Source organism: Choloepus didactylus, chromosome 1, assembly GCF_015220235.1.
Source record: "Choloepus didactylus isolate mChoDid1 chromosome 1, mChoDid1.pri, whole genome shotgun sequence".
Lineage (NCBI taxonomy): Eukaryota > Metazoa > Chordata > Mammalia > Pilosa > Megalonychidae > Choloepus > Choloepus didactylus.
The window spans coordinates 168,002,815-168,017,425 of record NC_051307.1 but is presented as its reverse complement, the minus strand read 5'-3'; the positions used below and the strand labels follow the sequence as shown (position 1 = coordinate 168,017,425).

Sequence of the window (14,611 nt, the reverse complement as noted above, 5' to 3'; positions counted from 1 at the left end):
TTTTTATTGATTTTCTGCATTTTCTATTTTTTCATAGCAAACATGAATTCCTTGTGTAGTTAAAAAATAAATCAAATATCCAGTGATCCAATTTTTGAAAAAAAAAGTGTGCGCATCAGTACCCTACTTCTGAAAGGACATGTTAGAGGGAAAAATAAAATCAAAATAAGCTACTGAAGTTTGCTTACCCCATCACAGTTGCACACCTGGGGAAATCCAAATCCTCTTCAATTTTTTCACTTTTGAATTTCATGTAAATCATTCCCAGGTGGTTAATGATAGCAGAAATGCTTTGAATGATATATAAGAACCTTAGAAATTCATTTTAAAATATTTTAGCAACTATGCATTCAGACTATTTATCTGGTGGCATATATGTGTCTCAAGAGTTCAGTGTGAGGGACATGGAAGTGTCCACTTGAGGAATTTTCTGACTAGACCTGCTCCCAGGGAAGGTCTGGCAGGTGTCCTCGGGGGTAGAGCCTCCCCGTAAGTGGGCACGAACGGCCCTGCTCGTTCCTCCCCAGTGGAGAGGGGCTGTGTGTGGTGTGTACCCTGCACAAAGCCCAGATTGGCCATCCACAAGAGAGAACATGTTCTGCCAACCCCTTCCCTGCAGTCCCCGCTCCAGGGGCTCCAGGGGCTCCAGTTGGCTCCTGTCCGCCAAGCCAAGGAATCACCTTCAATATCTTGATGACCACGAGACCTCCAGGAGTTCCACAGATCCATGATCATATCACAGAGTTGCTGCTCAAGGGAGTGGCTGTGAAGCGGTGGACTTTCCTTCTGGGGGCCGCTTCTGCTGGTGCTCCTGGAATATGCCCCGTTTTGTGCTGTGTGTTGCATACCTCCTGTGCATATGTATGCTGGGAAAGTGGGAAGCAGACCCCAACCATCTGTGCAGAGAGGTGGCAGGTGCTTGCTGGGATGCTCTACATCTACCAGAAGACCAAGGGTGTTTGTGAGAGACAACCCTTCACATCCACTGTTTCCCCAGAATTTCTACTTTTAGCTAGCTGCCTTACATTCTTTCTTTAATGCATCTTTGATTTTGATAGTTTCTGCCAGACTGCCTCTGTAGGGCCTGAGCCCTTTAAAGTCTTTAAATAATTAATTTTTAATTTTCTAAGTGATATATGAATATATTGTCTTCATTTTAAATAATGAAAAAATTAAAGATACTTTTGGCCCCTCCTACCAGTCCCAGTTGCCACGCAAACCCTCCCCATCCTCCAGAGGTAACTGCTGTTACTCCTTTGGTGTGTGTCTTACTAGTTCTTTTTCTATGCCCTGGCAGATATAAACCAATGGGAAGTATACACTGTTGCTGTATGTGTGTTGTTTAACATACAAATCTTGTTCTACTAAATCCACCATTCTATAGCGATGTGTTTTACTCAGTGAGGTCTTGCCATAATATAGATCTTTACATAGTATTTGAGTTTGTTTGCCATAAATAATTTCATTTTTTAGCAGTGCCTTTTTGGCATTTACCTTTCAGGGAAGAATTGGAACTTCATGAAACATCCAGTTATTCCTTTTTTTATATGGTGCAAAACTCTTAGTTTTTGTGTGTGTGTTTTCGCTCTCTCTCCAGATCTCAGAAAACTGATCTTCACAATGAAGGCTACATCTTGGAATTAGATTGCTGCTCCTCACTAGACCACCTGACAGACCAAAAAATCATCCCAGAGTTCATCAAGAAGGTGAGTGCTGCAGTCAGGATTCACCGGAAGGGTCCGCAGAGCCTTCGCCCGGAGGAAGGGGCAGGGGAGCTGGCTCGGCAGATCGGCCCCTCCAGGGGCCTTGGTGGGGCCAGCGCCTCCTCTGACTTGGACCTTTGGCAGCGCCCTGGGAGGGGAGCAGCCCCTTCCCATACTCCTCTCAGGCTGGAGGTGACTCTGGAAAAAGACAGCTTCCCTCTCCCTCCCTCCCAGGCTGGCGGGTACCTGCCTTTTAGGGCTGGGGTGGGGTTGACAACCGCCAGGCCTCCGGGCCCACTGCTGGGCCTCCTCTCCAACCCTCAATAAGGGGTCCCATGTTCCACTCATCCTGGGGTCTTCACAGCCACAAGCGTCCTTCCTCTCCAAGCAGGGGAACGTGCCAGGGTCCTGTGGGTGTTGGCTTACGATTTTACCATAGAAAATTGCCTCATTTTTAGGGAGTTCGTTCTGTGCCCAGAAATGTTTCTGATTTTGAAGTTTTCTTCATGCCAGATGAGGTTTGGTGCCTAATTGCAGGGTCCACTTGAGTTTCAGTTTGATGACATTCACCATGGAAGGAATGTCCTGCCCCAAACTGGGACTAAGTTCATTGCTTAATGTTTTCTTGTTCTCCCTTACCCAGGCTTCCAAAATAATTGACAGTTTCCCATCCTGTGTAGGTTATTGTGGTTTGTTTGGGGTCCAGTCAGTCAGTCAGTCAGTGAATTCATTAATAAATATTAGCTGACTCTCTCCTTTGGGTTAGAAACAGTACTAGGCGCTGGTATACTGAGAACCACGTAGCTTGGTCCCTGCCTGCATGTCCTGGGGATGACAAGGCACACCCTGAAGAAGTGTGATGAGCATTGCCAGAGGGAAGCAGCCAAGCGGGTGCAACGTGGCCCGTGGCCTGGGGCTCCCAGGAGGTGCCTGGCACTGGGACCGGAAGGAGGAGGTGGAGGAGGTGTTTGGTGATGCGGCTGCACTGCAGCAGGTTCGGGAGTCCTCCAAACTGAGGGAACAGCAGGTGTGAAAGCCTGAGGCAGGAGGGAGCATGTGGTATCAAAAAAGATCAGTGGGCCGCGGTGAAGAGACGGGAGAGAAGACACCAGAAAAAGGTGGGACTCAGCTGTAAAAGCAATGGGAGGCCATTGAGAGGGTTTTTGCAGAAGAGTGAAATAATCAGATCCTCCCTTTAAAGGATATTTGCTTCCTTTGGGCTTCCTCCCTTCAACATTTGTTGCATGTTCAGGCTTTGCAAGGCTCTGGGAATAACCACATGTGTGGGGGGGCCAAGACTTGTAGATTCAGAATCAGATGATCTCATAGGTCAAAATTTCTGTTAATTTTTCTATTCTGGTAGAATTCATATCATTATTTAAGAAATGGGGGGAAATTTTATTTTGTTCATATGTGCACCTCTTTGCCGTAAGCCAGAGAACACTGGTATTTTTATAACTCATGTAGATAGATGTCTGTGTAAGGGGCCATCTTCTCTGGATATTGCAAATAAAATGCTTTAATAAGCTTGGGTAGGGACATTCTAGATGTGGAATTTACTCTATGATCTGAGCATTGGGGAAAAAATAGTTTTAGAAGCAGATTTGAGGCTCTGTCCGCATTATCAAATATACTCTTTTTAAAATGTGTAATTTGGTGTTTTGTCTTAACAAAACCAGTCACTGCATGGCTGACCCATTGCACTGTGCAGGCATCAAGTCTTAAGCAAATAACTTCCCAATTAGTGGACCATTCGGACGCTCTGTTTCTGTAGTACCCAAGTTGAGATGGATATGATTTCTGTGCAATAGAGAAGATAACCCCAAACGATCAGCACTTGCTCATTCTATATTTGTATAAGAATTATGTTTTCAACATTTTGTATATTGTATAACTTAAAGCCTACCACTCTTCCTATCCCTGCCGTACTCCTGGTAGTACCATCTATTGTTATCAAATAAAAATTCTTGGGTTCAGACCGAGTTGACAACTTGTTCAAACCCAGACTCTGTCTCCAAATGTGCATTTCAGAATCTCTCACCTCTGTTCCTAAAGAGAGGAAGTTTAGGGTCCACAGGGTGGAAATGAAATGTCCTGCCTTGGAAAGTCCAGGTGTGTTGAGGTTGCCCCACACTCGTCTGTGCCCTGTTGGTGGCTGTGGGCTGGACTTGGAAGGATCTAGCATTTCTGAAGTCAGCACTGGCTGTAGCTTTAGTTTCTAGGCCAGTGGCCATGACAACAGGAGCAGAGGGACAAAGAGTGTTACTGGCTGGCCCCTTCCCCTCTTCTCCTCTTTTCTCTTGTTGGACATGATTTCTGGAAAAAAACACCGCCTCTGTGTGCAGAGGGGAAGCAAATGCCCCTCTCCAGGACCAACAGCTATTCCATCTGATGGCAGAATTTTACATGTGTAAATGTTCCTGTCATCATACAGGTAGAAGGCCTCAGGAGCATTCTGTGAAGAATGTGTTTTTTTCATTGTAGATATTTAATGAACATCTTGGTCCCTATTTATACGTATAGTAGTGGCACTTGTTAATTGCCATTCACTTAAGCCAAGATGAAGCTGTTGTCACTGGCTGCTGCTACAGCTTTTAGTCATTACTTTTTATCTGGGTCATTATTTGTGTGAAATAATGGCTCCTGTTCCTATGACAAGTAGATCCATCTTACAATGAGATGGTAATTAACTCATTTTGTCATTGTATCATCAGGCAGGAAATCTCATACTCTTCTCTGCATATTAGAATTGAACTCAAACCCTTTAGAATCTTTCTTTCCCCCTAAAGAACAATATGCCAGTATTATTTTTCCACCAAATGTTTTAAATTAGCAGAACCTCTGGTTAGAGGACTTGGGTAGAAAGATGGAAAGGAGATTTCATTATTTCCCACAATTAGGAAAGATAAAGACATTTGTATATGTTTCATGTGAAATTAGCTGAAGGTGCCATAATTTGCAGCCCCTCTCTGAACCACAATTTTGTGCAGAGGGTGAAGGGAGTTGTATAAAGATAACGATTCCTTTCAAAGTGGTCTAATGATTTCTCTTAGCATTTTTGCTGGTCAAATTAAATCTGGGTTACTGTGTCTGGTTTTTCCCTCTTTGTATCCTGCCATGCTTCATCCAGCTGGCTCTTTATGTAAATTATCATAGACCACAACATTTAAAATGGGGCAGACTTGGAGAGAATGTGTTTTCCAAGTTCTAGAGACAAATTCTCTAGGAACAGAGTGCTGCAAGGCTTGGGAGAGAGTTCCACTTGCATTCCTGTGGAACAGAGACTCGGTCAGGTATGTGTGGAGCCCGTCTGGTGTGACTGGCAGGACCGCATGGGTTCTCTGCATTTCCTATTCTTCAGAGTTCCCAGAGAGTTGTAAAGAAGACAGAGTGACAACAAATGAAGAGTTTACATGTCTGTCTTCCAATTACTTTATGGTCTTTGGAGCTTCTTGGGAAAGTTCCTATATGTTTGGGAAGCACTTTAAAGTTTTCAGAGTAATTGCTCACATTTTCTGATTTGTGCTGCACAATAATTCTGCTAAAGAGGCCAACTGGCAGTGATGTCTTCCCCCCAGACACGAAGAAACTGAGCTCAGAGATGTTGAGGGACGTGCCTGGGGGCTGTGACTGCTAAAGGATGGAGCCTGGCTCAGTCTGTCCGTAGGGGAGGCACCAGTGGAAGGCAAAGGGACTTTGGAGGAGTGAGGAGTTTCTTTGGTGGACTGGGGAGGGGTTTGGAGAGGGGGCTTGGTGTCGAAGTAGGGCTCTGAACCCTGAGCCTGAGGGGCGAGGTGGACAGTGCTTTTCCCAGTGTGTTCAGGAGCGTGGGGCAAAGGCTGGAGACGGGAATCGAATCTCGAGGATGAGAAAGAGCCAAGTCCTGTTTTACTGGAGGGGAAGGATGGACAAAGGGAGAAGGAGGCCGTTCTGGAAAGGATTTTTTTGATTCCATGGCACAAGCCCTTTCAAGCTTGCTGAAGTCAGTCAGGTGGGCCTTACGATAAGATGCAGGGATGGCATGGAACCCAAGAGCAGGAGTTCAGAAAAGAAAAAGCAGAAAAAAAGAAAAAAAATCAGTCTCTCTTTCTGGCTGCATGATATGCTGCTTGCCCATATTTATGCATATATAGGTTTATTTAAATTTCAAATGGGATTTTACTGCACAGAGGGAATCCCTCCTACATGCCAGGCAGAACCTGTGCTAAATGCATTGTATTATGGATCCTCCTCACACCCTCTGAAGGCTCATCCCCTTTTACAGGTATGGAAAGTGGAGCACAGAGGAGCTATGCAATTTGCCCACAGTTAGAACTGGTAACCGGCAGGACTGGGATTTGAACCAGCCTGTGTGATCCCGAGGCTCCCTCTTCTACCTAGCCTGTCCTTTCCTGCAGGGGAGAGTGGGGCTGCCTGAGCCGGAAGGTGAGGCTGGGCATGGGAGGGAGATTGACCGGGGGGCCAGATTTGGGAGCACCCGGGATACCTCTGGGCTCCAGGCCTTGGTGCCCAGGTTCTCCTGTGGAAGTTGCTGCATCCTGCACACAGAGAAAGTCCCACTGCCTTGTAGGCCCTCAGGCCCTCGCTCTGGGCTCTGGTCTTCAGATTCCCCCCCTCTCACGGTGAGGGGTGTGCTCCGGCCTGCAGGATCTGCTTATGAGCTAGGTCTTAACATGGGCACCTGAGCCTCCAGAAGATGCCGAGTCAGGGGAGGCCGAGGCAGACGCCTGTCCGTCCTGTGCGGGGAGAAAGATTTGCTAGAGACTCGGGGCTAAACAAGTCAGTTGTGCTTTGGACAACCAACTGCTGCTGCTTACCTCTTGACCTGAAGAGAGGAACTTGACAGATTTTAAAAAAAAAATCTAAATGGCTGCTTTTAATTAAACAGACTACCCCAAATCCTCTGAATTATGAAACTTTGTGTGAGGTATATAAATGACTCATCATTTACTTCCCGGCTGATTGTTGAATATTCAGAGCCTCATTTCTACAAGTACAGAGCAGAGTCTAATTTTAATTAGCTTAAGATGCCGATTCAGAGTGAAAGGAAAATTATGTTAAAAAGGCTTCCCCTTCCTCAGTGCATCCCCATCTACCCCCAAGACAATTATGACATCTTACAAAGGCGAGTCTTGTGGGGGGCGGGGAAGGCAGCAAAGGCCAAAAATGTCGTGTGATCCCAGGGATGAGTGGTGAGCGCACACTCACCGTGGAAGAAAGAGAGCTGGAGGCCGGGAGGAGGCCTTTGTGATGTTAGAGAAGAGGCTGCCGGCAGGAAGTGAGTGAGACATTGCTGGGGGGTGGCCTGTTCAGTGTTGTTCTCCAGAGCTTAACAAATATTTGTCAAGTGAATGAATAAATTAAACAAGAAATTCAAAGGAAGGATCATTAACAGTTTGTGTCCTCGGGTGACTGAGGAGTGAGGTGAAGTCATTTGTTGTGTCCTCAGGTGACTGAGGAGTGACATGAGGTCATTTGTGGGGACAGCGACCATACAGCAGGCAGAGCCATTGGGGGGGCAGAGGTAATGAGATTGGTGATGGGCAGGTTGAGACCGAGGGGCCAGTAAGTCATTGCCAGGGAACATTCTAGAAAGCCATTGTGTATGTGGGTCTTGAACTCACGAAGAGGCTAGGAATGGAGATGTGGATGTCTGAGGTGCAAGCTCAGAGGCCCACAGGGACCAGGCAGGAAATGACAGTCAGGAAGTGGCTGAGGTGGTCACCTGGGTGGCACATACCCCATATCAAGTGGGCAGCCGCTATTCGTCACCAACTCACTGTTGCCTAGCTGAATATGGACCCGGCATTGCAAGATCTTCTGTTGTTTGGTTGGTTTGGGTTGGTTTCGAAAAGCTGATAATTTTACTTTTTTGTTGTGAAGTCTGTTAGTTTTTAAATGTGAGCAGATATATTAAAAACCTGCGAGATCTAGAGCAGTGTTTCTCAAATGATCTGTGGTGAAGGAGGAGTTTTGTTTGTTTTCAATCTTATGAAATGATGTTTTTATAAAATATAATAAAAATATGGTGGCAATGTTGAATTGCTGTAGAAGTATCTAAATGCTTATTGTAACTTTTGTACCTGTCTTGTCCCTGACTGGCAACAAATAATTTGTGGATCACCACTGGGCCAAGGACCACACTTTGATTAGCCACTCAAAGTTGAGGTGCAAAGCCATGGGACAGGATGAACTCACGACATGAGAACTGGTGCTTGCAGCGGGAAAGAGAGGAGGTGATGGTGACTGAACTCGGGGAAGGATCCACAGAAGGAGAAAAAGAAAGAACCATTCATGAAGTAGGAGGCGAAAGGAAGAGTGCGATGTCACAGAATCTGAGGGTAGAGCATGCTGCAAGAAGAGGCTAGGGGATAGTATCCAAAGCAGAAAAAAGTGAAGCAGGAAGAGCATCTGATAAATCTTTCAGAGCAGAGAGGCCTCCGCTGCCCTGCATTTAAGTATAAATAAGTTTGGAAGGAGAGAGAGGGAGTGGTAGCTAAGACTGGAAACAGGGGGAAGGAAGTTTGTTTGTTTTGTTTTTTTAAAATGGGAGCTTTGAGCATTTCTAAGAGCTGACAGGTAAGAGTAAAGAGAGAAAGTTTAAAAATGTAAGTTGGAGGTGATAAAAGATGGAGGCAGGTCTGAGGTGGGGTGAGGCCACGGGACTTGCGGGGTATGGGGCATCTTCATTCCGAGGCCAGGCAAGGAGTTGGGAGGAGGGTTACAGGCTTGGAAGCTCCTAGTGGAGTGAAGATGTGGGAGCTGCTGCCTGGAGGCTTTTGTTTTCTTATGAAGTTCCTCTCCCGCCCCAGCCGCTCTTGATCCTCTGTTCCTTGCTGTTTTCATTGGCCGTGATCTTCCTGCCCAGTCCAGAGAGGTTACTTGAAGTTAATTGGAGCCTAAGGGGAGGGAGGGAATATGCCTGTCTTACTCCCCAAAAAGGAGATGAATTCCTGTGCTTTGTTTTCTCCATCTGCATGAATCCAACACCCAGTCAGGGTCTGTTCACTTTTCTTTTAATAGATCTTGGAGGGCCTCCTCTGTGGTCATGTCTGGGATACCCTAGTGAGCCAGTACAGGTCCCGGATCACGTGAGATTTATCATCTAGCTCAGTGGGGTAGGGGGAGGTGACAGATACCGAACAGTCACACGAATGCACAGTCACAACTCAGGTAGAGTGCGGCAAAAGGCCTGACCCAGGCTGGCGGTGGGAGCAGGGAGTGGTTCCTGGAGGGGTAATATCTGTGCAGGGACTGGAGGTGGAGGGAGTGAAGACAGGGGGGGCCAAGGCCTTCAGGCGGAAGGACCGCGTTTGGTTTGAGGAACAGGAAGGAGGCCCTCGGGCTTGATGGCCCAGAAGGGATTGAGTGAGTGATGTGGGCTGAGGCTGGCAAGTCAGGGGTCCAATGTGCAGGGTCCAGGCTGAGGAACCCAGCCTTCGTCCTGAATGCAGTAAAAAGCCATTGGAAGATTTTAAATTGCAACTAAAGAATAATGCCAAATTTCCATTTTGGAAAGATCAGAATGGTGGCAGGGTGGTGAGTGGATTGGGGGGCAGGAGTAGATGCAGTTAGGTCGCTGTTGGAGTAGCTCTTTGTAAAGAGCGTGCCTTAGCTCAGGTGGGAGCGGGGACGTACGTGGTGGAGAGGTGGATAGAGTCAAGAAATACTTAGGCAGGAAATCACCAGGGTTGTTTATGGGTTGGATAATGCAGCCTGGTGGAGAGGGAGGAGACGAGACTGGTTTGACTTGTGCAGCTGGCTGGATGGGAGCCTTTGCTGAGAAAGGGAAGAGGAGCAGGCTGTTGTTTCTCGGGTTCGGCTGCTGAAGACACGAGCTAGTAAATAGCAATCGAAGCTGTGGTCTTGGGTGAAATTGCCTTGGAAGAGGCAGGGTATGAAAGAGGGCCTCGGAGAGAGCCCTGAGGAACTCCAGCCTCTAACTCTTGTATGAGGGAACTGAAAGAACCGTGTGTGGTGGAAGCCAAGGGAAGGGGGTATTTCAACTTTGTCAGTGCCCCTAAGGCTAAAAATAAAAAACACCCCTTGCTGGAGAGGCCTTAAGAGCATTGGCGACCTCTGTGGAAGCTGTTTGGGTGACCTCTCCCCTCCCAGTACATACTTTTGCAAGGCCTGATCCAAAATGTCTTTGGGTTGTAATTAAAAACCACTGCCCTTTACCCCATGGAACCCACAAATGTTCTTGTGTTATTTCTAGGATGGTTCTGAGTTCTTGTTTGTTTGTTTGTTCTTCACTTTAAAATTTCAGATGTTCTTTCTTTCGATGGGTTTGAGGAATAATAATCTTCATTATTCTCCTTAATGTAATTTTTTATTAAGTGACTGAATTTTAACATCTGACCAGGGTATTAGAACTTGTCCATGTAAAGCATTGCAGTTTTATGTAACTTTTAGCATTTGGAGCCCATGTCACATGAAATAGTAATAATAACAGAACTTGTAGTTAAATCAGAAAAAAAAATTGACTTGGGATCCTTTAAGATGCCATTTAGATGTTCAAAGGACAGAGGAACAGCCTGTTGTTGGTCCTCTGGGCAGCGCTTTGTTATCAGGCCTGCATTCCCTGGTGGCCTCTGCAGAGAAATTTCTCCAGATCTAAGGAAACAGGAACTAATATAGAAGTCACTTGGGCAGGCCAAAGGGATCAGAAAGTAAACCCAAGGGGAGGTGGCAGATACGTGCCCATGAATGCTTTGTTCTAGGGAGAAATTAGGCCTGGGCGTAAGTCTCTGTCTCCTCAGGATCCCTTACCACCCTCCTGGTTTGCTTTTGGCATCTCGGGAAGGCTCATCTCTCCTCCTTCCCCATTTGCTGGTGGGAGGTTGAAGGTACCAGAGGCAGGCATGCAGGTTGATTGCAGACCAGCCAGGTTCCCTGGATGTGCCTGGATGCTCTAGAAGGTGAGGGACAAGTGGTTGCTTCCCCAGGTCACTGCTGTAGCCACGGGGCACCTGAGATGTATCTTGCTCCCACCACTGTTGAAATGGGCCCCAGAAGGAGTCTGGCGATGATAAGCTGGTGGATCCACCAGGCTCTGGCTCAGGAACATTCCTTTTTGGCTGAGGATAGGGCCAGAAGGGGACAAGATCGGGATTTTTCTTGCTGCTATGCCAATGCCTCTTGTTGCATGTGCTCTTCAGGAAGCTTTTTGGAAAAAGATGTTTTGTGGTCCAATGTGTTTGCGAAACATAAGTGCCGTATCCCCTCTTAGAGGGTCACAATGCCCCTTTGAAGAGTCAAAGCTCTGAGAAGTTCTGCAGTCAGAAACCTGCTTACTTAGTTTAACTCAGCACTTCTCAAACATAATTTGAGAACTTTTCCCCTGCTACTCCCCTTCCCCAAATACCTATTTGTATCGTGGAGCATATTTTGAAGAATGCACTAAGTCAATGGGGAATCCATTGACCGCTTACCAACCCTGGACAATCATAGGCAGTTGGGGGGGGGGGCAGGTCCTCTTTTTTACAAACAGGGTTTTACAAACTGGCTGTCTCCAACCACCCAGAATTGCCATAGGCTCCCATGAGTCAAATACTTCATTGTATTTTCTTGTTTTCACTAAAAACTCTTTCTGGCCCACAGAGTTGGTGTAACCCTGTGTGTTTTCCAATCCTCACCCAAACCTGTAACAGAAGGGAGATTTGGAGCAGGGCAATTTTAAACTCCCTCCTCTCTTTTGTCACCCTAAAAGGACATGTGCTCAGCACCTCTGTCATTCTTCTTGTCTCTTTAATAACAGACATAGCAACCTTCTGACACATCGTCAGCAAAAACTAGGTTGCTGGATTTGTTGACAGCTGTAGAATCAAAGATCACATTTGCTCTATTCTCTGGATCAGTCCTGGTTTATCTGACTCCTGTCTATTAAAAGAAGTACTAGCTTTGATCCCCCCCCCCCCTTTTCTACTTTCTCATATTTCTTCCCTCTCCTGGAGTTCTTCTTTCATAGTTGTTAATCAGATCTTCAAATATATTGGGTTTTCCAGCTTCGATTTCTCACCCTTTTATCTCTCCCCTATAGTGTCTAATTAAAAGTGACGTTTTGCTCTATAGCAGCACTGTCCTATAGAAGTAAAATCTAAGCCACATAGGTCATTTTAAATTTTCTAGTAGCCACATTAAAAAAGTAAAAACAAAGATGAAATTAATTTTAGTAATATATTTTATTGAACCCAATATACCCTAAATACTATCTTTTCAGTAATATATTTTATTGAACCCCGTGTACCCCAAATACTATCTTTTCAAGATGTAATGAGATATTTTGCATTCTTGTTTCATACTAGGTATTCTAATCTGGTGTGTATTTTACACTTGTAGCCCATCTCAGTTTGGATGCTACATTTTCAATGGTTAAAATGAGAGTCCTACAAAATAAAGTTGCGTTTAACAGAAAAATATTTTATACTGTTTCAGTTTTTAAACTTAAATTTTAATTCATTAAAATTAAATAAAATTAAAAATTCTGCTCCCCAGCCACACTAGCCACATTTCAAATGCTTGATACCCACATGTGGCTAATGGGTGTTTTGGTTTGCTAAAGCTGACGAAATGCAATGTGCCAGAAATGGGTTGGCTTTTACAAAGGGTGTTTGTTGTTCCTTCTCTCCCGGGTTTCATTCCTTCCAGCTTCTGGCTTCAGTGGCTTCGTCTCAGCTTCTCTGAGGCTTTTTCTGTGAGCTTCTCTTAATTTCATTTTAGCTTCTTTGTGTTTTATCCTCTTATAAAGGATTCCAATAAGAGGATTAAGACCCACCTTGAATGAGGTGGGTCACATCTCAGTTGAAATAACTTAATCAAAAGGTCCCACCCACAATAGGTCTGCCCCCACAGGAATGAATTAACTGAAGAACATACTTTTCTGGGGTCCATAAAGCCTCCAAGCCATTACACTGGGCTACCTTATTGGACAGCTCTGTTTTATAGAGTTATTTAAACAGTTTTCATGGTTTCTAAGTTGGTGCAAAATATTTGTTATTGTGGGTCTTGGCCTCCTAAGCAAGAAGCAATATGTGGTGTATATGCCCAAATACCAGAAAACCAAAGCAAATCTCACATTTTCCCTGTGAAAAGATCCCAAAACAGTTTGGGGCCAATTTAACATGTAACCTTTTAGGAATATATTTGAAACTATTAAATTTCTATTTATAACATTATTAACTTAGTTATACATATATATTTTTAATTATATAAAGTAGATGTATTTGGAAAGAGTGCCTTTTTCCATGCTCTCATTTCTTGAAACAATTTTATTTTTCATGCATCTTTGCCTTCAGGGTCTTTTTCAACACCAGAATGACTTTTGTGGGCGGCCAACACAGGTTTCGAGCTCATCATGTGTACTTTCAGCCAAATTGTTTGGGATTCAGCACTTTTAAAATTCATGAATGATGCTATCTTTGGAAAGTTTCCTAAGTCGTAAGTGCTCATTCTTCTAACATTAGAGTGGATTTTCTCATTCAGCTCATATATGAAATGAGAAATCTCCATAATGCAGCCACTTACTCTACATTGCTTTTAAAAAAGAAAAATCTCTTTTTATTGAACGTAACCTAAATATGGGAGAGTGCATAAATCATAAGTGCCACAGCTCAGTGAATTCACACAAAATGAAAGCACCTGGGCAAACAGCACCCAGGTGAAATAGAATAGTACCACCACCCCAAAGCCCTCACCCCCTCTCCGCCCTCTCTCATCACTTCCCCCACTTTTCCCCAAAGGTAACCTCTAATTTCTAACATTAGAGATTAACTTGGCCTCTTTTCGAACTGCATATAAGTGGAATAGAATCTCTTATAAATTTATCCTCAGTGCTATGTGAGATTCATCCATGTTGTTGCATGTTGTTCGTTTTTATTTGTGTGTGGCATTCCTGCGTTGCTTTTTAAAAGTCATCTTTAAGAGGATTCCTTATGACAGCATCTCATTTTTTTTCATGCTGTAGGAATTACTTTAAATCTTTGTTAATGTATTTCTCTGCTTTTTAAAAATCAAGTCCCTCATATGACTTCAGTAAGCGTCCCAAACTGATTTTGATTTGCATGTTTTCCCCAATCAGCATTTTATTGTTCAAGATAAGGTGACTGAGAGAGTCCTTGTATTGCGAGAGGCTTTGTAAGAGTCTCTAAATGTATAAAGCAATTCCCCCTTTTCTGAGGAATGACATTTTGTGGGTGAAATCCTCAGGTTATATCCAGGAAATACAATGTATGATTCTTTGTGGACTGTGTGTTTCCCTTCCAGCTTGCCATGAATTGGATGATCATGCTGGGGCTACTGAAGATTGGTCTAACTTTTATGAACCTTTTTCTCCTAGATATCTGCTTGGCTAATCCTTCCCATCTTTCAAATCTTTGCTCTGTCTCACCTTCCCAGTGGGTCTACCCTACCCACCTGTTTTTAAAAGAGAAACTTAACCCCTGCCACTCCCACCCGAGCATATCTGATTCCCTTTACTCCTTTATTTTCCTTTGATCCATAGCTTCTTTCACCTTCCAGATACTTGACTATTTTTATTTAATTATTTTTTTTTAATTGTCTCTTTTCCATGCCAAGAACAGTGCAGGACATAGAGTAGGTGCTCAATGAATATTCATAGAATGAAAGAACAAAAGCCTGTGACTTTCCAAGGCTTGAAAGTCATCAGAACTGTATAGGGACAGGTTCTTTCCAAGGTGATGTAATGAAAATAAAGTATACAGAGAGCTAAGAAGTTTTCTTTTCCTGTAACTGGCAGGGTTTGTTTTGTGTGTGTGTATTGGAGTTGGTTGAAACTTGTTGAGTAAACCCTCTCTGGAATTGACATGTGAGGGTTAGATGTCACCAGTTTATATTTTACAGCTCCCTAGAAGACACGTTTACAACTATGGAATTTGCTATTATCACCA

At 44.5% G+C, this 14,611-nt stretch overlaps 1 protein-coding gene across 1 annotated transcript in view; it reads left to right on the top strand.

Moving 5' to 3' along the window:
• Positions 1-14,611, top strand: part of RFTN1 (raftlin, lipid raft linker 1) — a 216,145-nt gene that overhangs the window by 128,810 nt on the left and 72,724 nt on the right. The window contains exon 4 of the mRNA XM_037845461.1: positions 1,598-1,706. Coding sequence (XP_037701389.1) covers positions 1,598-1,706 — 109 coding nt within the window. The remainder of the gene's footprint in view (positions 1-1,597; positions 1,707-14,611) is intronic.